Source organism: Bos taurus, chromosome 26, assembly GCF_002263795.3.
Source record: "Bos taurus isolate L1 Dominette 01449 registration number 42190680 breed Hereford chromosome 26, ARS-UCD2.0, whole genome shotgun sequence".
Taxonomy (NCBI): domain Eukaryota; kingdom Metazoa; phylum Chordata; class Mammalia; order Artiodactyla; family Bovidae; genus Bos; species Bos taurus.
Window position 1 is genome coordinate 22,686,697 of NC_037353.1, and position 27,471 is coordinate 22,714,167.

Below are 27,471 nucleotides of genomic sequence, written 5' to 3' on the forward strand. Positions count from 1 at the left end.
CGTGGAGTGAATAATGGATATGGGAACTTCTCCAGAACTAAAACCTCTCCCCACATTGAGGTAAACCAGGTGCAGAGAGGAACAAGCCAACCACGGGAAGACACAATTAAGTGGTAGCTCAGCGCCTGCCTCAGAGAAGCAGAGGGGAGGTTTAATTACAAAACCAAGTGAATGACATTTAAATAAGATTAAAAACAGGAAGGAGGCAGAGAGCAGAGCACAAATAAATGTCTCTGAAGAATCAGGTCAGAGAGAGCAGTCTCTGTGAACAGCTTTTACCTGCTATGAAGACAAAGACATAGAAAGCAAAGACAAGACTAAGCCAGGCCCTATTTTGTGGCCTGGCATGGAGTTAGGATGAGAGGCCACAGATCCCAAGGCAAAACCTGATCATTAGGGAAAATGGGTAACTTCACAGTGACCAATAGAAGAGAAATACTTAGAACCTCACTAGCTTAGGACAGACATAGAAGAACTCAAAGGACAGGCTACAAATAGCACTAGTATGAAGAAGAACTAAAGAGCCTCTTGATAAAAGTGAAAGAGGAAAGTCAAAAAGTTGGCTTAAAACTCAACATTCAGAAAACGAAGATCATGGCATCCAATCCCATCACTTCATGGCAAACAGATGGGGAAACAATGGAAACAGTAGCAGACTTTATTTGGGGGGGCTCCAGAATCACTGCAGATGGTGACTGCAGCCATGAAATTAAAAGATGCTTGCTCCTTGGAAGGAAAGTTATGACCAACCTAGACAGCATATTAAAAAGCAGAGACATTACTTTACCAACAAAGGTCTGTCTAGTCAAAGGTATGGTTTTTCCAGTAGTCATGTATGGATGTGAGAGTTGGACTATAAAGAAAGGTGAGCGCTGAAGAATTGATGCTTTTGAACTGTGGTGTTGGAGAAGACTCTTGAGAGTCCCTTGGATGCAAGGAGATCCAACAAGTCCATCCTAAAGGAAATCAGTTCTGAATATTCACTGGAAGGACTGATGCTGAAGCTGAAGCTCAAACGATACTTTGGCCACCTGATGTGAAGAACTGACTGACTGGAAAAGACCCTGATGCTGGGAAAGATTGAAGGCGTGAGGAAAAGGGGATGACAGAGGATGAGATGGTTGGATGGCATCACCAACACAACGGACGTTGAGTTTGAGTAGGCTCTGGGAGTTGGTGATGGACAAGGAAGCCTGGCATGCTGAAGTCCATGGGGTCGCAAAGAGTCAGACAAGACTGAGCGACTGAACTGAACAAGGCAATGCCTCTGAAACCCCAGAGGCACTATAAACTCTAGCAATTCGAACATCTCTGCACAAAATCACCAATTACTCAGGGGCATTGCCAGCAATCAGTAGGCTCACTGTCAGTCAGCAAAGTGGCACAGGAAGGACTTAGAAACCAACACTGACCAACAGAATAATTTAAAAATGGACTAGGTGCGTTCTCAGAATACAGGCATCTGGCTGGCTGTTAAACCCAAGCACCTTACTGAAACAGAGACCAATGAATCCGACAAGAAAATGAAACGGCTTTGGTTATATGCTACGAGCCTCTCCAGGTGAACAGAGCACAAAAGTCGGTATACCCAGTGGGAGGATTCTGGGAAGATGGCAGAACATGAAACATCAGCAATCTCTCTCCCAGAATCCTCTGCCAGGACAATAATTGCCCTGGCAGAATCTGTCTGACGTAACTATGTAGAACTCTGGACTCTGATGAAGGTTTGAAACTTCTACAGAAAAATCTGGATGGTAAATTTGGTTCACTTTGGTCAATTTCAACTCTTAGTACATGCAGCTACCTATCCCCAATCCCAGGCCTGTGGTAAGCAACTGTGCACCTGTTTCTAGAGCAGCTTGCACACAACTTGCAGGAGCTAGGGTGGACCAGCTCCCAGATACGGCAATAAGGGCCGTATCTTCCAAATACTGGGGAATCTGTGCTATGATCACTGATTGCTGCTTCTGATCACAGAGATGCAGACAAATAGGTGGGCAGCCATTTTTGTTGCACTTCCCCTTATTGTTACAAGCCTGTCCCCCCCACAGATAAGTGACATCTAGGCCTAAGGGGCCAGTGCCCCTTTTTTTCCCCACCTTCATTTTTTGCTTTTCCTCTTTCAGGAGCCAGACAGTAAAAACTAGGACATTCAACACAAATGAACATTATCTAAGAAACAGACTCACAGACCGAGAGAACAGACTTGTGGTTGCTAAGGAGGGTGAGAGAGGGAGGGATAGATTGGAGTTTGGGGTTAGCATGTGCCAACTATAACATACAGAAGGGATAAACAAGAAGATCCTAATGTACAGCACAGGAAACTATATTCAATATACCGAGATAAACCATAATGGAAAACAATAAATACATATGCATAATTTAGTCACTTTGCTGTATAGCAGAATCTAACACAACACTGTAAATCAACTATGCTTCCATTTAAAGAGAAAAGGTAAATACTAGGACAATAAAAACATTAATCAAGAAGAGCATTCAGAAACAAACAAACAAAAACTAGGACATTCAGAAACAACTGTATATTCAAGGAAAATTAGAGAGTGACTGCACATGCCCAAGAAAAAAGCTCATAAAAGATCTAAGAAAAGATTAAGTTTACACCTCAGGCTGATCCTCAGTACAGACAGAGCCTACAGTCAAAAACAAAAGTAACAGTGAATTCCCCGGTGGTCCAGTGGTTAGCACTCTGGGCTTTCACTGTCGAAGGTCCTAGCTCAAACCTTGGTTAGGGAACTGAGATCCCACAAGCCATGCAATGCAGCCAGAATAAATATATAAATAAAAATAAACAAAAATAATAACAAAAAATAGATAACTCTGCAAGAAGGGGGGAATCTTATTTCTTGAACCTTCAGGATACTGGAAGTAAAATAAGTCAAGTCACAAAGAGACAAATACTGAATCATTCCACTTACATGCAGTACTTAAGAGTAGTCAAAATCATAAAGAGAGAAGATAGACTGGTGGTTGCCAGGGGCTGAGGGGAAAGGGGAAGAGGTTCAGTTTTAGAAGATGAAGAGTTATGGGGAACAATAGTGGTGATGCCTGCATTACAGTGTGAATGTATTTAGTACCACTGAACATACACTTAAAAATGGTTAAGATAGTAAATTTTATGTTATGTGTATTTTAGCACAATAAAAAGTCAGTACGTCAACAACCTGTGCTGTCTAAAGGCTCTATGTCCTAGATGAACTGGAGAAAAGAACAAATCCTTTCTTTAAATGGAAGTTAGATTCTGTCTTACCATTTTCCTTGCAAATGAAGTGTATCTGCTAAAAAAGAAAATAAAATTCTCAACTATCTCCAATTCCCCATTTACTTGGGGACACTGCAGTCCTCACAGTTACCACCCACCCTCCTTACCATGAAAGTAAGTTATTATATGAAAGTTCCCATTGCTCCCATATGGAGCAATGCAAGATCCCATACACATTCTGTGCTGCTGCTGCTGCTGCTAAGTCGCTTCAGTCATGTCTGACTCCGTGCGACCCCATAGACGGCAGCCCACCAGGCTCCGCCGTCCCTGGGATTCTTCAGGCAAGAACACTGGAGTGGGTTGCCATTTCCTTCTCCAATGCATGAAAGTGAAAAGTGAAAGTGAAGTCGCTCAGTCGTGTCTGACTCTTCGCAACCCCATGGACTGCAGCCCATCCGGCTCCTCCGTCCACGGGATTTTCCAGGCAAGAGTGCTGGAGTGGGGTGCCATTGCCTTCTCCACATTCTGTGCAGCTGCTTCTAACTAAGCATGCTTAGAGGCCACCATCTTTTTCTAGGGCCCTAGATACCTACTGCTTTTTTCAAACACTGACCAAATGAAAAAGAGTCAAAATCACCCTTGAAGAAATCTCAGTTAATGAGACCATGACTCAGTGGAGCCATCTGATGTAGAACCAAGAACTTTACTTTCTGCTCAAATGAGGGAAAAACCACTAAGAAACTTGTCCTGCTCACTCAAGATCCAGGGAATGATGATACCTTATGAAATCAAATGACACTTTCCTACACAACCAGTACAGGCAGCACAACAAAAGCACAACTACTCTTTCCTCTGCCTTTTTTAGTTGACAAGATGCTAATGGGCCTACCAGAGTTGACATTTCTCTGGATGGGAAGTGCCTTTTTGTGCAGAGAAAAGAACAGAGATTTCTCACTCTTTTAGGTGGGAATCTTTTTCTCCTTCTAACAGGCTAAACTTGTTAAGAATTCTTATCTTTTGCTTCTGCCAAGATTCTAAGAGAAAGATTCAAAATAGTATAAAGTTTAGATTTAGCCAAATGTGGTAACTTGAAGGGAAAAAAGGTTTCCTGGCATTCTTTTTCTGCCCTGGGGCTTTGTACACTGCTATACAGGATCTTCCATAACAAAATTATGAAAAGAGAGAAACACCTTCGAATGCTCCCACATTAGAACATTCTAACTTTAAGAAGAATTGATTATCCACAGAAGAAAGAAGCCTCCATATTTTTGCACATGGAAGTTAGAGCAGTCTTAATTAGGCACATCAAGCCTAGAATACATCTTGTAACAGATTCCCCTAAATCAGAGAAAATTTGGGGAAAAAAAGAAGAACAATTTAAAAAGCAATTTTAAGAACAAAATAGCAATAGCAGCTGCCAAAATTCCTCTTGCCATATACTCTAGCTGTTTACTGCTATGTTTCTTCCCCACCTGCATACTCTCTTCAAAACTTAAAGCAGCAATATCGTAGTTACGTAAGATGTCACCATTGGAGGAATCTGGGTGAAGGGTACAAGAACTCTCTGTACTATTTTTGCAACTTCCTGTGAGTCTATAATTATATCAAAATACAAAGTTTAAAAAAGTAACCAAACTAAATGAAGCAGACAATTAAAAACTCAAAGGATAGTTTCCCCAAATCAGGAGGGGCTGGCAAACTGTCAAAGCTATACCCATACAAGAACTGCCAACTATATCTATGGCTCAGGTCAGTCTTTCTCCTGAAAATTTCCAGTCCTGTATAACACCTACAATATAACAAGCATGCAATGAAAGCTCTCAATTCCCAGTCTCAAGGTGTACCTAACCATGAAGCCACAGACTTCTGTCAGTGATGAGTGTGCCAGCTGGATCCAGAAAGCTGTGACACTCTCTGAGTTTTCTATTTTTCCCAGTAGGTATCTGAAAGGTCAGGCCAAGTACAATTTTTCTCTTTTTCACAAAGCTGTGAATGCTTTGGATGCTATTTAGCACAGTGAAGCTGAACAGATTGTTTTGGGGGCTTTGGGGGCCTCTCTTCCTGCAGAGAGGCAAATGTTGCCTAGTGATCTGCTTCTGAGCATAGGAGTCAGGAACTCTAAGTCCTGATCATGACTATTTAGTGTCTGGTTTCCATAATCCTTAGCAAGTCACTTATCCTTCTATACATTCCCCAACAAATGGTGATAAAAATAATGACTTATCACCCAGATATGTGGCAGAGTGAAAGGGTAAGAAGGACTGTGATCCACAGATATATGCCAAATATAAAATGCCAACTTAAACCTGTCTTTAAATCAACCTGTTTTCAGACTGTGGAAAGCTACACTATTTAAACGCAGGCTGGCTCCCCAATGCCCCTTCTGCCTGCAATGGAAGTAAAATAAGCTGACTCCATGAAGTTCTCTGTTCAAGTATTTCCCTCTAACAACTATATGCTTCTCTCTAAACATTCCGCCCATTCCTTGGTTAATGGCTTAGAAACTAAGTTTCCATTTTCACTTGGTTAAAAGCAATCCATGTGTCTGGAGGTAAGGAAGAAAGTGACAAAGGAAAGATAAATCATCCACCACTCCTGTTCATACCAACAATTCAAATAAAAAGGTGATGAAGTCAGCTCAAAAGACAAGTGAAAACAAATATTCTAATACTATTTTTTTTGAAGTACAAACACAACACTGTGCTGCCTTAAGAGAATGCTGACTCATCATCAATGGAAATTCTACATACCTATTCATCCATTTATTTATTCACTCAAATATTTTCTGACCCCCTGTTACAAGCCAAGTAGTGCGCTGAGAATAAATCAATGATTAAAACTCAGGCCCTGCCCTCCACGAATTTTTTTTAAAAGGAAAAACAAATAATTTAAGCAAATCATTGTACAGACATGTGCAAACACAGCATAACAATGTGATATGCTAAAACAGAAGCCCAGAGCTCTGTGAGAATAACAGGAAACCAATCATAGTGACCAACATTGTCTTTAGTCTCAAGTTCAGAGATAAAACGAAAGTTCCCAGGAGGAATGCAATACAGTCAGTAAATAAAGAAAAACTAACCAAATATAAAGATGTTTGTGAAGACAGAATTGGGAGGCCAGTCGCTAAAATTAAGACAGAGATTCTTCCTCCCACCCGCTTTGGATTCCAACTTGAGACTTTTTTTTGGCTTGTATTTTATTATTTAAAAAAATTTTTTTTAATTTATTTTTAATTGGAGGATAATTTCTTTTACAATGTTGTGCTGGTTTCTGCCATATATCAACATGAATCTGTCACAGAAAGACTGAGATGCTTAACATTGGATCATGGATGGGCTTCAGAAGAAGGTCCATGAACTCTGAAATTATATGCAAAATACATATGCGCAAATGGACATTTTTCTGGATGCAAAGATATCTTTCATTACATTCTCAAAAGCAAAGAACTATTTCACTAGGATCTCACCCTAAAACTCGGTTTTCTATCTTTATCAGAGGAGCATTTTAAGACCTAATCTTTTACTCAAAATAGGAAGTCTGTGTAGCCTAGAGGTCAGAGAAGAGCTTTTGAACTTCCCATAACTTGGTGGAAAACAGTGACTGCTGAAAATAGGGTAATGAGAAAGACAAGACTTTTTCCTTTCTATATTCAAGTTGAGGTTAGCCTAAATATATTTCTGCATATACTCAGATGCCATGGTGACAGGCATCATATAAACAGACCATGGCAGCAGGGAGTAGGTCACGGATTACATCTGTAAAACCAACATATCAGGCAGGATTAAAGCCCCAACCAATATAGCTGCCTCCTCCTTATCATAAAACCAAACCAGAAAACTCCATATAGGAATTTGGAGGGGGATCCCTGGCTACTTCCCCAAAAAGAAAAAGGTAGTCAAACAGTATAAGAATAAAAATAACCAAAGAGCAGTGAGACTAAACACTCTCATTCCAAATAATAAAAGGCACTTGCCATCCATGCTTCCCGGGCACATGAGGTCTCTCATGTGTCTGACCTAACAACACATGCCTTACCAGTTTTATTTGTAAGTAAAATTCAACTAAAGTTTGCAGCACATGTATGGGCAAGCTTCTGTATACATAAGCATATTTGCCATGATGAGTTTCACATACCTCCCTCAAATCTATACGTCTAGAAGGCAAAGAAAGAATGAAAACATAGGCAAACCGACATATGAGGGGTATTACCAGCCAAGGAGTGGGTGGATCCACCATAGACACATTTATATTCACTGATTACAATATTATACATTATTATGGGCTCTGATGCATCCGATGTAGTCTAGTATTTTGCAGCTTTCCTTAATACCTGCTGCTCTGCATCTCACTATATATATTCCATGTATGAACACAGGGAGTCAAATCCCAGGGGGGCTCACCCAGTCTACACAGAAAAGGAGCTAACCTCACCTGGCAGAGAACTCCAGTACAAATGCCTATGCCTGGAACAAGCAGCCATCCAAGCCTCATTAATGACACTCATATACACCTCCTCTCAACCTATCAAGGGCCTTAGCATGCCAATCAGTCCTGAGATAGCAAATAATTATACACAGAGCTAAACATGACATGAAGTACTCAAAGAAAGAAAGTCAATACAGGATAAAGAATGGTCTCTTGCTTCAGTTTCTCACCAGAATAGGGAAAGCAGATCCAGAAAAGATAAATATAAAAGACTTTTAAAATTTCTTTAAAAGATAATTGCCTCTTTAAATAAAAATGATGGAAATGTATTTTGGGGTTTATAAAATACATAAAAGTTAAACATATGACAACAACAGCACAAAGGACAGAATGCAAGAGAGTAAGACAATAAACAGAACCCTAGGACCGAGGGAGACAGACGAGCGTGAACAGGAGAAGGCAATGAAAAAGACAAGAGAAGAGGAGAAAATGAGGAAGAGGACAACTGATGAAAGGATAGGAGAAAAGCCAGAGAGCTCCCAGGGGCAAGAGAAAGGATAGCTAGGAGAGAAAGTAAAGGTGATAGAATAAAAGAGAAAACAACACCAGAAGAGAATCAAAGGCAGGCAAAATTACTACTGCCATCCACTCTAGTACTACAATGTGTAACTTCATCCCAGTTATAGGCATAAACCATTTGTACTTGTTACACTAATGTCCAGAGATCTGCATCATTTTTGTGTTTTCTCTTTAATTCTAAATTTTTAAATTAATCATACAACTAATGCATAGGCAACCAAAGAGTCCTTTATATTAAAAAGAATTGTTCCAACCTAAGAAATTCAAACTTTAGTCATTTCAATCTTTTGATCTCTCTTTAGCTTTTCTGACATTCTCTCAATTTTGAACTCTCACATAATCATACTCTTCTCCTAAAATATCAAAATGCCACTACTGCCACTTGGTGTTGTTATCCTACTCCCCCTTCACCACTATAGGCAGTAACTGCAAATTTGCTAATCCATTAATTAAAGATCTCTACTTCCCATTATGAAGGACTAAATTTAGAAAGCCAAATTGGGTTGGGAGGAAACCATGTGTCACAACAAGTGAGATGAATTCCATGGGAGGGGGTGGGGTTACTGGCCTGTTTCTCACAAAGCCTCTGACACTCACATACACTTCTCTGCTCAGAATACAGAGAAGCTCTCCCAAGGGTGGGGCAAACAATTTACCACTATAATCATCTGGAGAAGATTTTATTGTCCTATCAGGTCACAAAAGCCACAGGACCTATCAGCAAGCAAATGCCTCAGGAAACATGTCTCCTCTGCTTTTCTGAAACCTCCAATTTAGATGCAACAAAAGAAAGGGGTGGCAAGCCAGTATTAATTGTACCCTTAGAGAAGAGCCACTCTTTCCCCCCACAGGGGTGGCAGTAACTTTACTGGGCTACCAAATGGATGCAAAGACAAAAGTAAACACTGTAATTTGCTGTTTTTGTCTCTGGCACAGGGGGAGTGGTAAAACTGACACTGTCTGTAAACAGTAATAATGCCAGATGTAACACAAAGAACAGGGTTTCCCCCATCTCTCCACCCCCTCCCCACCCCCTCTCCCTAAGACATTCCTCCTGGGATTACTCATCCCCAGGAAACACACAGAAGCCTCCCTATAGTCCATATGCTGTTACCAAATGGAACCAAGAGAGAATCCAAGTTTGTACTGACTCCTCAATAGAAGAATCAATGGAACTCAAGAAATATTTAATTGTTTCTGCCAGCTGACAAAAAAATACAGGGAGAAGGAATAAGAGAGAAAGTATAAAATAGATATATATGTGACATGCCCATGTTTGGATTATAACAAGGCTGAAATGACAAAAAGAAGAGTTGAAAATACAAGCATCCTAAACAAACTAAAAAGTTTGTTTGATTGTTTGTTTTAAATTCATCTATGCCCAGGCACAGGTGCTCATAAAAGATATAGGAAAAGATGATGAATTCAAAAGAGAAAGTTACCTGACCAGAGCTCCCGCCAGGTATAATGCAGGCGTACTCTACACTTCTTCTGATAGCAAAGTAGTTTATGTACTACCTGAATGCAGCGCCTGGAACAGAAAAAGAGAAAAACTGGAATAAGTCTAAAGTTACGGTGCAACTCACCACAGATACCCTTTCTTTAACAAGGCAACTTTTGCTAAGACCACAAAAAACACTGGATATGAAGCTGTACACATGGGAAAGAAAGGAACTTCTGCAACTTTCTCTTGGATAAAAGCCCCACCCCCAAACACACACAACGTTACTTGTGCTAATTCCCCTATCTCTAGAAGAAGGGAGTTATAACCACATCTAAGTCAGCATTCAATTAGGCACTACTTTTACCATTCCCTTGAGTATCTTTCCTCAGAGGAAGAATGCACCATGAACCAAAATGAGACTACATTCGAGACTGCAAACATGGGATGCAAAGATGTAAAAGTAAAGAACTTAAGACTTTAGATCTATTTAAATATGTTTTTAATGTAAATAAAATTTTAAATAATATTTAAATTTTGATTTACATTAAAGGTTAGATTAACAATTCAGTTCTTCAGTTGCACTAACCACAAGTACTCAGAAGTCACGTGTGCCTAGTGGCTACCATATTGGACAACACAGAAAAACAGAACATTTTTATAATCACAAAAATTATACTGGCAGTGCTATTCTAGATCACTGGACTATTAAACATTATTCACATCCCAACAACAAAAATGCTTTTGAGAATATTTCCAAATAAACTGAAAAATGAAAGACATTTTTAAACATTGTAACCCTAACAAAAAAAATGTTTTTTCATCTCTGGGGAAGAATTCTGAAAGCTTAAAAAGCTATGAGTGAATGTATAAAGGAATATATTGATAAAATTTACTTCCTAAAAATAAAAATCTTGGGACTTCCCTGGTGGTCCAGTGGTTAAGAATCCACCTGCCAATGCAGGGGAGGTAGGTTCGATCTCTGGCTGGGGAACTAAGATCCCACATCCTGTGGCACAACTAAGCCCACGGGCCACAACTACTGAGCCCACACACCACAACTAGAGAGGAACACAACAAAAGGTCCTGCAGAAATGTTTTGCATGATGCAACAAAGATCTCACGTACCGCAACTAAGACCCAACTGCAGCCAAAATAAATATTTTTTAAAGCCTTTAAAATAAATTTGAAAAAATAAAAATCTCATTTGAATAAAGAAGCTGTAATGATTAAAATTAAAAGCCAAATATGGGAAATTACATTTGCAACAAGTGACATGAAATGGTTATTATGCTTAATACATATGAGTTTATATAAATTGATAAGAAAAAATAACAACACACCTAATAAGAAAGATGGGCAAAGGCAATGGACAACAAATCCCTCCATCCCCAAAAAAGAGGAAAAATATGGAAAGTTAACATTTTCCTATAATGTTCAATTTCACCTTAAAAAGGTACATTAAAACAAAATTCTGTGTTCTTTTTTTTTTTGGGGGGGGGGGGCACCTGTGTGGCTGCAGGCTGTTAGTTCCCCAACCAGGGCTAGAGCCTGTGCCCCTGCAGTGGAAGTGTGGAATCTTAACCACTGACTGGCAGGGAACTCCCCAACAAGATTCTGTTTTTGCAAACCAAATTAATATAGATTTTAATGCTAACAGCTAAAGGTATGAACAACCCAAATATCTATCAACTAATTAATGGATAAATGAAATGATGTTGTACACCCAAACAACGGAATATTACTCGGCCATAAAAAGGAACACTGTAACATGAATAAAATCCTGGAAATATGCTAAGTAAAAGGTCAGTCATGAAAGATCATATAATACATAATTTCATTTACATAAAATGTCCAAAATAGGCAGATGTATGGAGGAGCCCTGTAGGCTGCAGTCCACGGAGTCACTAAGAGTCGGACACGACTGAGTGACTTCACTTTCACTTTTCACTTTCCTGCATTGGAGAAGGAAATGGCAACCCACTCCAGTGGAGAGTCCCAGGGATGGTGGAGCCTGGTGGGCTGCCGTCTACAGGGTCGCACCGAGTCAGACACGACTGAAGTGACTTAGCAGCAGAGACAGAAAGTAGACTGGGGGTGGGAAGAAAGAGGCCCAAGTCTTGGAACATATTGCTCTGAAGCCCCAAGCTCATCACACAAACCAAAAGATTCACAGGAAACTGTCAGACCTAACTTCATTCATTCCATAAATACTGACTGTAAACCAAATGAAGATCTAGTACTTAAGTCAAAACTAAACTCTCAAGTTCCTGGAAATCAGATCTAGATAGTCTGCTAGTTTCAGGCAAATAAAGAGGCTCTTTCTCCCAAAACTCTCCTGACACCAAAGAATTAAGCAAAAGAAACAGAAATAAGCCAGGTAAAAGGGTGCAGCAAAAAGTGGCTTCTCCATACCTAACATGCCGCAGTTGAAATTCAGCTGAATGACAATACTTCTAGAGGTGAGAGTAAGACTCTCTCAGGTTCTGGGGTTTTAATATGAGACAGAGTATCCTGAGATCCCACTAACTTCAGCAGACATCATATCAATATGTAGGATATCAATCTGACAGCTCGTGAAATCAAGCAAAAATGGCGACAGCTAATTTTTGGGGCCTCTTAGCAGAGGGCAAAAGAAAAAGGGGTTAAAAAAAAAACAACCCCACCACTGACAACAACAGCAACAACAAAAACACAACAAACTTCCCTTTATGGAGTGAGACACAAGGACATTAAAGTGCCTGACAACATATCAAAGACACAAATGAAGAGAAATAAATTTGTAAGTTAAAGTCCTGCAAGTTTTCAAAATAATTCCAATAATGGAATGGGCCTGCACTGCTACCTCACTAGCCTATTCTACTTGCCTCATTATTCACATCTCTCTGTTCTTTCCATTCCTCAGAGTTCTAAGTGGTCTTACAGGAGATTTTCAGACCGAATTTTATAAGAGGACTATGTGACAGAGATCTCTCTTAAAAGACTTCAGTATATATTAAAAATATTTTACAAACCAGATAAATATAAATACATATGACAAAACTTTTAAATAATTCCCTTTTATTCTCTAAACAGAGTATACAGAATACAGAATGGTGGCTCAGACGGAAAAGAATCTGCCTACAATGCAGGAGACCCAGGTTCGATCCCTGGGTTGGGAAGATTCCCCAGAGAAGGAAATGAATGGCAACCCCCACCAGTATTCTTGCCTGGAGAATTTCATGGATAGAGGAGCCCAATGGGCTACAGTCCATGGGGTCACAAAGAGTCGGACATGACTGAGCGATTAACACATTCTCTAAATAAACTGTATCAAAACCACTTACAAAGTAATATAAATTGTAGTGTAAATCTTCCTAATACTTTCCAAACCATTTGCTGATTTTTAGAAATTGTGGTGTGATCTTCCACATGATGCAGCTGTCAGTAGCTACAGGATGCCCTCGTTTGAGCCATGATTTAACTCAGGAAAATACAAACTACTCTACCAATTTGCCATTAAACTGACAGTCATTAGGTCCCTCCCTGGGGCTGAAAACGGTGCTGCAGCCAGCAAGGGTGGCTGGCCACTGCCCATGCATGACCATCCACACACAGAACATTCCTGGACACCAGCACTTCTCACACGTCCTAGATCTGGACAGCTGCACCCTGTCTCTGTTGACAACATCCTCCCAGCACTGAGCCACTGTGGAGCAGCAGTGAGACACCACCTATGTTACCACACTCTGGTGCCAGCCCCCTCTGGTTCAAAGGCTTTTTATATCCACTCCAAGCTCCGTTCTTTTTCCTGCAGCCACCCAACAAGGGACATTATTTGCCTTGTGGTCTCAGTAACTTATATTACTTACCAAACAGAATGCAAATTTTAAAAACTGCTATGATCTTAAAGATATGCTGGCTGAATGACTCCAAGCCGACAGCTTAGGGCATTTCTTTTATGCATGTAACAGTTTCCTATTTCAACACAAGACAGTTCGACTTTAACTTGAAACTCTTCTTGTGGGGTCTACTGAAGTCTCTACCCACAGGTCTGAGAATTCCTGATTTAGAAAGTGTCCAAGTTTTCCACGTAGGAGTAATTTAAAGGAGAGTTTTCTCTCCTCAGAGACCATTTCCCCTAACTCCCAATCCTGTGCCAGCAGTAGAGGTTGGCAGCAAGAATCAAAGAGTAGCAGCCAGAAAAGGAAATTAATTGGTTGGGTTTTCCTACCTCTTACTGCTCCAAGCAAAACTTTTTTTTTTTTCTGTATAAGCACCTTTCTCTATTATTACTTTACCTACAGCATTCACACACAGATATGAAACTATTTTGTTTCTGACCCAGATTCTGGCTTGAGTATTAAGTCTTTCCATATTCTGTATTGCTTCATATTTCACCAGGAGGATTACAAACTTATCTGAAATGGTAGAAATTCATTTTACTTTCAATTTCTCATTGTGCTGTATGCTGCTGAAAAGCAGTATATAATGAGAAGTGAGAGCAGCAACTTGGCCTGATGCCCAGCTGGGAGCAGATAAGTTCACCTAAAAAGGACTTGATGCTCCAAATGCCAGAAACTGGAAAGATGGCTGGAAGTGGGGGAGGCAGATATGGAAATATGCCCAGGGGTAGTAATGGAGAAAGTGAATTCAGCCTGAGGGTGGGACCTTTTGCCCAGCCTCTGTCAGCTTGATGCCTCATTATCTTCTCCATCTTCCCTAACCTCAGGACATTCAATTAGGAAGCAGGTGGAAAAGGAACTGAGAAAGCAAAGCAAAGCAAAAAAAAAAAAAAAGGCAGGAACCAGGGGGAAGAGGGAAGATCAGGTTCACTGGCTGGGATGTGAGGGTTTAGTCTTATGTCATCCCCACCTTCTACTGTTACCCATCATCCACTTATTTCAGGTTAACACTTTTTCTACTCTCTTGTCCTTCCTCCATGCACCCTACACTCTAATCCTCTTGAATTTCTTTCTATTCTCCAAAGTAGGCCACACTATCAAGTCCCCAAGCTTTTGAACATGCTGGTCCCCTGCTTGGGGTGTTGCTCCCCTCTCCTCTGCATACAAAACTTGCCTACTATTTCTTCACGACTCAGGTCAAGCACAGCCTTTTCTGATGCCCCAATGAGTATTAGTCACCCTGTACAAATCTTTTGTCATTTATCATACTAGTAGTTAAGAAAGAGCACAGTCTCTTTCGACAGACAAGCTTGAATCTTGGTGATGCAATGTACATATGCAACTGTGGTAGCCAGCCCACAAGATGGCCCCCAATGGACCCCACCTCCTGGGATTCACATCCTTACAGAGTCCCTTCCAACACTGCTTTAGGCTTGGTCTGTGAGACCAACAGAAATGGTATGTTGTTTGAGATTAGGTTATAAAAGGCCCTATGGCTTCCATCTTGGGCTCTCACTCTCCTTTCCTTTCTCTCTTGGATTACTTGCTTTGGAGAAAGTCAGCTGTCATGTCAAACAACCCACATGGCTAGGAACTGAGATTTACCAACAACCATGTAAGTGAGCTTTGAAGCAATTCTCCAGCCCCAGTAGAGCCCCAGTAAAGCTAACATATTGACTGAGGCCTATATCAAACCCTATACTGAAAGCTGCTACTGGATCACTGAGCCACAGAAACTGTGAAGTAATAAATGCCTGCTTTAAACACCTATGTTTTGGAGTAGTTTGTTACACAGCAATAGGTAATACACCTGCCAAGGGGTGGGAACAACTTAGGATTTACTGTAAGAAAACCTGGGTTCAACTCCAGACACTGGTGCTTACTAACAGAATAATCTAACCTTCAGAGCCTCAGTTTCCTTCCTTGGAAAATGAGTAAACTAAGACTATAATAATATATTACAAAGAAAAAAAACAACTATATACTAGAACTAGAATATAAGATAAATAAGTAAAAATAAAGCCTGTAGCAAAACAAATATAATCCTTGAGGTACTGACGTTAAGCAATCCCATCTAAAATAAGCAGAAAATTCATCTGATAAGTGTTATTAAAAAAAGCAGCTTTTCATGGTCTTTAAATTGCAATAAGGGGCTTCCCTGATAGCTCAGTTGGTAACGCATCTGCCCGCAATGCATGAAATAAAGGATCAAACTAATTTTAAACAACCAAAAGATACAGAAAAATGCAAACCAGAAACTACTTATCTAAAAGTAAAATTTGTATCTTATTTCATACCTAGGAAATTAAGAATACGTAGCAGTACTCTCGGAGATGGCAATGGCACCCCACTCCAGTACTCTTGCCTGGAAAATCCCACGGATGGAGGAGCCTGGTAGGCTGTAGTCCATAGGGTTGCTAAGAGTTGGACACGACTGAGCAACTTCTCTTTCACTTTTCACTTTCATGCATTGGAGAAGGAAATGGCAACCCACTCCACTGTTTTTGCCTGGAGAATCCCAGCGACGGGGGAGCCTGGTGGGCTTCCGTCTATGGGGTCGCACAGAGTCGGACACAACTAGATCGACTTAGCAGCAACAGCAGCAGCAGTACTCTTGCCTGGAAAATCCCATGGACGGAGGAGCCTGGTAGGCTGCAGTCCATGGGGTCGCTAAGAGCTGGGAACGACTGAGCGACTTCACTTTCACTTTTCACTTTCATGCATTGGAGAAGGAAATGGCAACCCACTCCAGTGTTCTTGCCTGGAGAATCCCAGGGACAGAGGAGCCTGGTGGGCTGCCGTCTATGGGGTCATACAGAGTTGGACACGACTGAAGCGACTTAGCAGCAGCAGCAGCAGCAGCAGCCTACAAATAAGTCTAAAAACTAGAGCTATTCTGTTCAGAGTAAAATCCTTCGTATCTCCCCAGATCCCAGGCTCAGCATTGGAATGAGGTACATTAAGCTTGCTGTGCACCAAACTTCTCTCTTACTTGAAAAAGTGGAGGTACTAATTCTGTTGTCAGACTGAATCCAGATGTGTTTTAAGGAATAAAGAAAATACATATACTTGAGATCACACTAATATGGCACAGCTGTTCCTAGGCATTAATGAAAAGAAGAATGCTAAAATAGCTAAGAAGCAAGAAAGCCTAAAGGCTTAAACTTTATTAAAATATGAAGACTTTCAGTTGTTTCTAGTTATACTGGTTGTAAAGAATTGTGACAGACAATCAGATCTTCTCGGGAGGCAGGAGACTCCCAGCCAGGCCACTATATATACACAATCTAACTAGCTAGTGGAATTCTGACTAGGTTGCTTGTACAATGTAGGCTAAGAATGAACCAAAAGATCTCTCTCTCTCTGGCCTTTCCCTACCATCTAAATGCTGCTGACTCCTTTGATGCCAAGGTCTAGGGATGACTAAGTGGGTTGCTGGTATTCCATATCTTTGGATACAAGAGTCACCCATGATCTCTGCTTCAACATATCAGCCCTATTCTTCATGCAGTGTGCCTAAAAGTGATAATGAAGATACGTGGTTTGTGCTTTACCCTCTTTCTGGAAAAATGTATAAACCCAGGCCATGAAACACTCCTTGACACTTCTCTGCATATATACGTGCTTTTCCTGAAGTGAAGTATACATAAAAATTTTGTGACTATTAAACTTCTTACACTCAATTCTATAAAATAGATTTGCACACATTAAATGAACCATGGTACTTACACATAGAGATCCATAGGAAACTCCTTCATCATGTGTGTTACAATAAACTCCACCATCAGGTCTGAATGGGAAAAAGAGAAAAATCAGATCAATCAGAATGAAATTCATTGCTTGCCTTTGGAGTTGGGAGAAAAACTTTATCAGTACACCTTACACCCATGCTGAATGGCATCAACTAACCACATCTTTATTAACATGCATTTAAATCTATTTTATATAAGGTACTTTTTGCAACACTTTCACCACCTGCCACTTGTAAGGTAACAAGAAAATTAGTTTACTCTCCCACTTCAGAAGGATACTTTGACCTGCCAATAAACTCACATACAAGGGAGATTTCACTGTACAGATATTTCATACCATGGCACTAATGCAAAATGCCAGAGGGAAATCATATTCTGAGAACCAAGTGATGAGGCAAGCAGAGAAAAAATTATGGATCACATCTGTGTAACCAGAGACTCAAACTCTAAAGCTATGTCAGTCTTTCTTGTCTTCCTATCACACTCAGCTTGACAGATATTGACCAAAATGGTCTGGGGAGGTTTAGGTCAATAAAGGCTTACTATATAGTCTTAATTACTGTTTTTAAAATCAAGTAGATTTAGGAAGTAGGGCTTAATATTATAGTGAAATGGGATTAAGAGTTCAGATCATTCGCCTGAGGAAAATGCAGAATTCTGGGCAGACAAAATTACTTGCAATACAGCCCCCTATCTGTCAGCTCTGTCAGCCTCCTCTCAGCTTAATTTACTCAGAGGAAGTTTTGTATGTCTAAACCTTGAACTTTCGCCTCCTGGCCCACTGACACATCAATTTGGACCAAGAAATGGAGGGAAGAATTTGAGATCTTTATCAGGTATAAGAAAGTTTACAAATTTATGTATCAAGCTTAGATATTTGTATCCCTAGAAAGAACTTTTTCTTTGAACAGGGGCACCCTTTAATTGAACATTAAATTCATTGGGATTGCTTTATCAAACTCAACAAGAAACATGGTTCCTTAGGCCAGGAAAGAAATATAACTAGTAACTTCTTCTCTGAGGAGGAAGCACATTAAACAGGATCTATCCCTTATCTTAAACATGAAAACCTATCACTGGCTCAGAAACATGCCCATTTTGATGATACTCACCCAGTACTGCACATACTAACGGACGGCAGGGAAGGTTCTTGTCTGCTGCCTTCTTCCTGTGTCTCATAGGCTTTACACAAATACGAAATGAGATTAAAAGACATCTGAACTAACATCCAATGGTTCACCATCATTTTTTTTTTCATGCAAATAACATCACTACTACTGGGAATTCCCTGGTGATCCAGTGATTAGGATTCTGTGCTTCCAATGCTGGGGGCCCAGGTTCAATCCCTGGTCAGGGAACTAGCATCCCATAAAATCCGTGGCCTGGCCAAAAGAAGAAACATCAATAATAAAATAAAACCACTACAGAGAAGCTACCTTTCCTTTCTCTTTCAAGTGGTGGGTGTTGGGTGAGGCAGGGAGGACATATAAGTGCTTCTCAGTTATTGATGCAGGCCTGGGACAAAAACACAGTTGACAGCAAGACCACAGCCCCACAGGGCACTGATGCATACTACAAGGGGAAAGCTATTGTTTTTGCTTTGATTTTACCTATACAAGTGACATTACTGACAACAAAAGAGATACACTAATATTTTTCTTTGCTAAAATAATAAGTAAGAAAAAGGGAGAATGTGGCTGTGTAGAGGCAGCAACAGTTAGCAGTTCAAAAAAAAGGAAAAGCTTTTTTTAAAGGAAGTTTTAAATATAAACCTCAAGGTGATATTTCTGAATATAACTCCAAGTTTTAGGAAACTCCTTGATCCTTCATACTCTATTTCCACCTCTCAGATGAATAAATCTAATAAGCAGGATCTAGCATCACCCAATCAAAGATCACAGTATATTCTGAAAACAAAAGGCTTAGGCCCGTCTCCTTGTTGAAATCTACATTACTGATACATTCAATGTCAAGATATACCTTTTTGGGTTTTTTTGTTTGTTTGCTTGCTTCTTTTTAGTTCGTTTGTTTGTGGCCGTGCTGGGTGGCATGTGGGATCTTAGTTCCCTGACCAGGAATCAAACCTATGCCTCCTGCAGTGGAAGTACAGAATCTTAACAAATGGACCACCAGAGAAGTCCCCTGATACATTCTACAATAATATTACTGCCATGGGCATGTGACTGTGGATCTTTCCACCCTCTATTGAGTAAGTAACACCTCCAAGACACACACAAAAAATTCCAACAACGGGCATGTGTCTTCTGAACAACAGTTAAGCAAGAGCCCTTTAGGATAAATTTCCACCCACATCTGTTCTAGTAGGATCAATGTCATCGTCTCCAATCCTGCAAACATAAAAAAATTCCTCTAAGAAAAAACAAGAAGTAAAAATCATACCTACCATTCTATGTAAGTTTACTCGAAAATTCATGTTGTCATCATGCAAAAATGCATTGGCATATTGATCCTAATAAAAATAAAAACACAGATAAGAAGGGAATGAGAGCTATCTATAATCTATACTCTTATTAAAGTCCAAGGATTTACAGGTCTTAAAAGAACTCCTTTCAAGGACCAGTTACAGAGCTAACGGGAGAAGACTACAGCCTTTATGTCAAGCCCTACTTAAGCCATGAGGTTTCACTTAAGTGTAATTTCCCAGTAGGTCTCTAACTGGCCAAAAATCTCAAAGCAAATTACAAACAATAAAAATTAAGGCACAGGCACTTAAGACAAAAGCTGAGAGGAATCTGTCTTCCTATTCTCTCTTCCTTCCCATCTGCCCAAGGAGCACAGGGACTGCAGGTCACATGTGCAGGCTACACATGAGGATCTGCGATTAAGAAGAAAGGTCTGCGCTCCGCCGGGAACAGGCTTGGCACAGCAAGAGAAAACTGCTTACTCAGGCAGCGGCAATAGGCAAGACCCCGTATATCCCTGGCTTTGCTGAAGACCGATGGAAAATCAAAAGACTCTCACCATGCATCAGTAATAAACATCCCTTGGCTCTTTCCCAACAACTTTTCTGAAGATCTGACATGCCTACAAATTCCAATTCCTAGGATCTGCTACAATTTGTGAAAAACAACTCCTTTAATTATTTTCTTAGTAAGATTTTTGAAAAGCAATTACACCAGGCCCACTGCTAATAAGCAGCTCTTCTACAGCTACTCCTAACCTGGTGAAAAGTAGGTCAACTTTCCACAGCAAACATAAAAATGGAAAGACTGAGGGAGATGTCTGCTCCACGTGGACCACACCTTAACTATTTTTCTTGGGAGAGAAAAGATCCCAGTAAGGAATAAGTGAAGGAGGAGATTGAAACTACAAATTCAGCTCTAAATTGACTCAATTTCTGCCAGAACTCTGTTGCCAACAAGATATAAGGTGAGTTCAGGCCTAATTAATTCAACCAAAAGTGACTCTTTCCAAAGCCCAGGTTGCATCTTCTCTTCTTTATTTACCCTCTGGTTCTTGTCCTTCATCGAACTACAATCAATCCAACTTTACTCAATTTCCAATGCTCATCCCTCAGCTTTTCTCTCCACCTCTCCCCACAGAAACCTGAGTTCCTTTTTTCATTTTGCTAAATGCAAAAGATTCAACATAAATAGTTCTAAAGGGGCAGGACTGTTTTTTTCTGAAGAGGTGTAAGTCTCTTTAGAGTTCCAAACTCTTAAGAACTAGAATCTTCCAGTTCTCAATTATAGCAGTTCTCATATGAATTCATTATGAAGTCATGCAGTAAATACTAATTGACCCTCTACTACGTGCCAGACACTGAGAAAACACTGGCGAAGAAGACAAAGGACCTACTGGTGCTTACATTCCAGTGGAGGAGATAATATAAAGGAGGAAGATTTTCTCTCCCAAACTTTAGGTACCTAAAAGTCAAGAGACAGGAACTGGAGAGAAGGGTAGAAAAGAGAGCATTCTGTAAGGGAACAGCTCATATCAGAAGGCTGGTGAGACCTACCTCTGCAATACATGTAAGGATAATCAGACAGAGTTTGCCACTGTGAAGCCGGTGCTCATCTGAAAAGAAAAAATAAATCATTCTCTCTAAATCATCCAGACCATGTTTCTATAGAGAATAAAAATGTATATCATCAAAAAGAACATTCACACCTTCTTTTCCCACAAAATTCATGAATGAAAATCAAGGTTTTACTAAAGTAATTCTTGCTTTTCTTCTAGACAAAAGAATTCCCCCATAAGATTTTTTTCTTAAGTGTTCTGGTAGTATGACAGACAGCTAAACATCTTCCTGGGAACCATTCAATTATTTTAACAGTCCTTAAAACTGTGGCCCAAATCAGGGCCATGCCCTTTGTTTCCATATCAGCCTTTTGCTTCTGGACAATCAGATCCATTCCTTTTCCAAGTCCACCTCATCCACTAGTTAAAGCACCACCATCTTTACTTATCTACCACAAAATCTAGAACATTTTTATAACTGTTCATAGCAAACTGGCAGCAGAACCAGAAAAAAATTAACTGGAAACTAGGGTCCAGCTCACGCTCTCCTTACAATGTGAACATTACTTACAACCAGGAAAGCTAGGAACTCTTGATCATTTTTCTTCCTGCCAAAGCTACTCACTCTACAAATATTTATTACCGACTATGTGGTAGGTAGGGCTTCCCTGGTGGCTCAGTGGTAAAGAATCCGCCTGTCAATGCAGGGGACGTGGGTTCCATCCCTGGCTGGGGAAGATTCCCTGGAGGAGGAAATGGCAACCCACTCCAGTATTCTTGCCTGGAAAATTTCATGGACAGAGGAGCTTGGAGGGCTATAGTCCATGAGGGTAACAAAGAGTCGGACATGACTGAGCATACACACATGTGGCAGGCACTATGCTAGGCAGTAGACATATAGTACTGGACTAAAGAAAAGGTCTGTGGCCTCCCAGAACTCACATTCCAGTTATTAAAAGAGAAAGCAACCTCAGTAACAGGGCTCTAAGCCCACACAAAGGACCCAGAAAGAGCTAACCCATCACTGCCAATTACCAGAACCATTATAACTTTTTTGCTTTTCAGGATGTTTGTGGGTGAGGTGGTGAAGTGGAAGTAAAAAGAGGGTTATACCAGCATATCCAAAACAGAAAAATGGCTTATGTTGTTTCAAATCAGCTTTGACAGGACCCAGACTAAAGTCCATTCTGGAGAGATCTATTAACAGATTACCGTGCTATGAAAGTTAGCTAACAGTACTCATCCTGACATTAACCTGTTACTTCCTCAAAGATGAAATCTATAAACCAAAACCTGACAGTTAGAAGGCATAAGGAGGGTCGTGGTCAAAGAAATACATTTACCTCTCCTTAGCGATAGGCGGTGCAAGAGAGTAATGACGATGATCCTATCTGACATTCCGGTAGCTTACAGCAGAGCGCCTAAGCAGCCAGAAAAGAAATGCCTTGCTGACACAAAACCAGATTTGTGAGACTTTTCTACCTACCCCTGGCCACAGAGCTTCTCTGGTACTATCCTTCCCTTTCCCCAGATTTGTAAGACTCTTCTACCTACTGCTGGTCACAGAGTTCTCTGGCACTATCCTTCCCTTTCCCCAAAAACCTGATAAGCAACTCTTGCAGAAAAGCCTGCAGCTATCTCTCCACTTTAAAAAAACTGTTCCTGATTACAAATATAAGGCATATTTCATTATTATTCATTTTTAAAATTCATAAAAGCCCCAAAAAACAAGAACAATAAAAAATAAGTTTAATCATACCAAACATCATAAACGTTGGTCAATCAACTTTAGGCTATGTATGCAAAGATATATATTTTTAGTATTTTTATCTCTTGCCTATCTTAAAGATTGAGCAGATATTCCCTCAGGGTGACAATACCCAAGACAGAATAACTTCAGGGGAAAAAAATAGACTTTGAAAGCACAGCCGAAATCAAGGCGATAATAAACACAAAACTCTGAATCATGGAGAGGAATAGCTGGGGAAGGGACACACAGGTAGCTTCAACAGCATTAATAGTTTCTTAAGTTGACTTGATAGGTTCATTTTATTATTATACTTTTTATCCTATGCTATTTATTATGCTTATTATAAATTTTATAATCTAATAGTAATAAATATTTAAAGTATTTTTATAGGCAGCAAATGATATATAATAAAGAAGACAAAATAGTACTGGAGGGAGGGGAAGGAGGAGCAGAGCCAAGAAAAAGTTGCTTCTATTGCCACTAAAAACATAATGAGATCCTGTTAGCCAGGTCAGGGTCTTAATCAACAGGAAGGGAGCTGGGCCAATGAAGACACACAGGTATCATTTTGAAATTAACTCTTCATCATACTTAACCATATTTAGGCTGCCATATCCTACCATATCAAGGCTTCCTTTTAGCAAAAATCTAACCCAGCCAGAATTTACAGAAACAGCCTGAGACCACTCATGCTGCAATTAATCTACCCTCAATTTTGCCTTCTATTTATGTTATGGATGGCACAGTAACCAGTACAATGAGGATTATATAACCATTAAAGCTAAAAGTGAGTTTCAAGGGCCTCAATTCACTGTGTTATATCAAGCAAAGCTAGAAATCTATTTTCAGGGTCACATCTATGCGGTTTTTGGCTTTCTGTGGTTGCTGCAGTATTTCCAGAAAAAGGGAGAGGTTACAGATTTCCAAAAAGGAGAAGCAATGGCCTCAGGAAACACTGATGCATGTATAACAATGGGATTGTACTTAGTGCCACTTAAAAATAGTTAAAATGGTAAATTTTACATTATGTGTATTTTACAATAGACATATATACTAGAAATAAATAAAATTGTAAACACTCATACAGATCCAGTTTAAAAAAAAAAAAAAACTAGGCTTAAAAAAATAAAAACCTTGAGATATATACTGAACAGAATTTGCTGGGTTTCTTCCCAATTTCTTCTTCTAGCCCAACTATTCCACGACCCTGCTGCTACTGCTGTGTCCGGCTCTGTGCAACCCCATAGACGGCAGCCCACCAGGCTTCCCTGTCCCTGGGATTCTCCAGGCAAGAATACTGGAGTGGGTTGCCATTTCCTTCTCCAATGCATGAAAGTGAAAAGTGAAAGTGAAGTCGCTCAGTTGTGTCGAACTCTTAGCGACCCCATGGACTGCAGCCTACCAGGCTCCTCCATCCATGGATTTTCCGGGCAAGAGTACTGGAGTGGGGTGCCACTGCCTTCTCCGTTTCACTACCCTACCACCAGTTAAAAGATCATAGAAAAATCATCAACAGAGGAAGAAGAGGAAAACTAGACAGAATAACATCAAGCTTTTCTAATACCTATTTGTCTCCCACTCCCATTCTGCATTTCACGGATGAGGACTAACACTTATATTTTAAGTGTTAAAAAACACAGTCCCTCTGAATCTCACCTCTTCCTACTGTACTCTGCACAACAGTCCTAATTCTCACTATGAGCTGATGTTTTCAGTTCTTGTCCTCAAAAGGGAATTCCCTGAACATGCTAATCCCCTCACTTCCTACACATAAGAGTTTGCATCTACTTACCAAAATCTATTAAGAAGACTTGCTAGTTTTTGTAGAGATCAATTTATTTTCTCTGTTCTATTTTGGAGCACTCCCGCTCCAGCTCCAGGTTTTTCCAACACCATCTAATTGCCATCTGGCAGTGAGAAATTTTCCAGTAATCAGGACCATCACTTTGCAAGGAGGTCCCAATGGGTCATCTCGTCAAAGCTTATAAATATTAATGCTGCTCCTTGATCAAGCTAAGCAGCTACCTACCACCTCCTGCTTCCTGAGCTCTCAAAAGAGAATGCCTTACCTTTGGTGTCTTGCATGACAATCGAGCTATACTTTAAGAAGGTTATCAGTAGATTACTGGTCTGTACATCTGCATCCAGTGGGAGTTCCACAGAACTTATAACTGGAATAGAACAGATAAAATGCATTCAGCCTGTAACATATTCCATTTAACACTTCTACCTATACAGACAACTTGCCAGCAGGCAAGGAAATCACAAAAGAATCTTTCTCCAAAACAGAGGAAAGACTGAGTGCTTATCATAACACTGTTATCTAGTCTTCCTAGGCCTCTAGAGCTCTTCCTACCCCCAAGATTAAGCCCAAAGTCTTTCTCTCCTATCTAAGAATGCCTGTCTAAAGGAAGAGTGCTTTTCTCCCAATGTTCTAAGAAGGGTATTTTGATTCCACTTTCTAGTTCCAAGCAAACCAAAAGGGTTCAAGGCCCTTCTAAAAAGCACTTTAATTTGTACCTAAGTGAAAGAGCTGTATTGAATATAAATGTGCCTTGCTTTGATGAGTCTACTGCTTAAAATAAATGACAATTCATTCCTAATATGGAAAAATCTTGCTCAGAGAATAAGCCTTTAGGCTGGAAATACGCAAGATGGAAGGGAAAAAAGACAGAAATACATTCAAATTCTACTTCTTAATCCCTTTCCCACAAAAGGGAACCTGAAGGAATACCAGACTGAAAACAGGTGGACATTACTGAGAATAGAGTTTTATATACCTAGTTGCTTGCTGGAGAAACTGTCCCTGCTGAACAACAAGGGACCAGACTAGGGCTGACCCACACAGGATAGCCTTAATACAGATCCCCAAGTTCCTGATATTTTACATGAGATTTAGACATCTTGTTAAGTACTTTTACACTGTCTAAAACATAATATACAAAAAAAAGGAAACTCATGATTGCCTAGAAAAACTAGAGGATCTATAGTTTTCTGTTATATTTTCACCTATGAAAACTCAGCTGAGTCTGGGATACTATTCATAATATGTATTCTTAACCATAATGAATCCCTTTGAAGTTATTACTATGTATGCTGAGAACATTTATTAACAATGCGAAACATTTGCATATTATGGATCCATGATACATAGCAAGCACAGCAAAAAGCCTTATGAGAAGAAATTAGCATGCCCAACCCTTGGCTGTTTTCCCACAGTTCAGCCCCCGAGAACTAACAGAAGACAAATATATTTTGATGTTGAAATACTAATATATCTTAAAATTCATGTTATGGATTAATGACTTGACACTGTCATTTCAAACTACAGCCTATTCTGAAGCTCAGAGCCCATAATCCTTCCTTTGTCCAATACAAAGAGGCATTGATCTGGTTAAGTGGGGCTTTTTGCCCCCAACTCAAACACAGAGATAACTAGAAAACTGTCTTACATAATACTTAGAAATATAGAAGTATATGTATTTTTAGTTTACAAGAAAATCCTCCCATGCCAAGGCTGAGTTGTCAAACGTCAAGCCTGAACTGAGAACAAACGTTATAGCTAAACTGCTGACTTTTTAAAAATAATGGCAACAGTGACATACCCTTAAATATAACTAGGCCACTGAGCACCAGTTATATTAAAAACCAATTAAAAAACCAAAACTTGAGGATAGAGATATAAGACTTAGGACCCCTACAAAAAGGAAATAAGTTAGGAGAGAAGAAAAAAAGACAAAATAGAAGCAATATCAATAGAATAAAATCCCTCACAAATTAAAATCTGCTTCCTAAGAGGTATTCCTTGATCGCTGGCTTCGTAATTCTTCCCAGCAGCCTTTGTCAAGGGAGATAGTCATTTGAAAGTGGGCTGACTCCAATCTTCCCACTAGAAAAAGTAAAACCTCACTGGTTGTAACTAAGTAAGCACAAATCAAGTTGCATAATCAAGTGTGTGGGTGGAAGTGTTCACAATGAACAGTTTGAAAGGCGGTTCTCTGAAGCAGCCAAACCCCAACATCACATGAAATCATATATACAGATATAGACAGAGATATATATGTGTGTGTGTAGATATACCTATGCGAACCCAAACGTGTGCACATGCACGCGCACACACACACAAGCCTTTTGATATCCATGGTAACCACGAAGGATTCATCGTTAAAGAAAAAAAACAGATTTTCTGCTGGAATATTATTTGGTGACCAGAATAAGCAGAGAACAAGCAGGCAATCCTACTACATGTTCCTTCTCATTAAGATACAGGTGTGCCCTGCTTTTCAGCTCATTTTACAAAAGCCACTTTGCCTCCTCAAAAAAAAACTACCTCAGTACTTGTTTTCACTAATGCAAAGTCTAAAGATGGTTTTCACTTTTCAGAAAAAAGGAGGGAGTTCCCTGGTGGTCCAGGGGGTTAAGACTGTGCTCTCAAT

At 40.0% G+C, this 27,471-nt stretch overlaps 1 protein-coding gene across 9 annotated transcripts in view; it reads right to left on the reverse strand.

The window, feature by feature from the left end:
* Nucleotides 1-27,471, reverse strand: part of ARMH3 (armadillo like helical domain containing 3) — a 177,790-nt gene that overhangs the window by 115,138 nt on the left and 35,181 nt on the right. For all 9 annotated transcript variants that reach the window (XR_003032881.2, XM_010820002.4, XM_002698448.6 and 6 more), the window contains 6 exons: nucleotides 25,105-25,206; nucleotides 21,284-21,342; nucleotides 19,709-19,774; nucleotides 18,417-18,486; nucleotides 17,282-17,342; nucleotides 9,670-9,758 (listed from right to left, as the gene is read on the reverse strand). Coding sequence is in view for 8 of the 9 variants with exons in the window: in XM_010820002.4 (XP_010818304.1) it covers nucleotides 9,670-9,758; nucleotides 17,282-17,342; nucleotides 18,417-18,486; nucleotides 19,709-19,774; nucleotides 21,284-21,342; nucleotides 25,105-25,206 (447 nt within the window). In the remaining variant the exon portion in view is untranslated. The remainder of the gene's footprint in view (nucleotides 1-9,669; nucleotides 9,759-17,281; nucleotides 17,343-18,416; nucleotides 18,487-19,708; nucleotides 19,775-21,283; nucleotides 21,343-25,104; nucleotides 25,207-27,471) is intronic.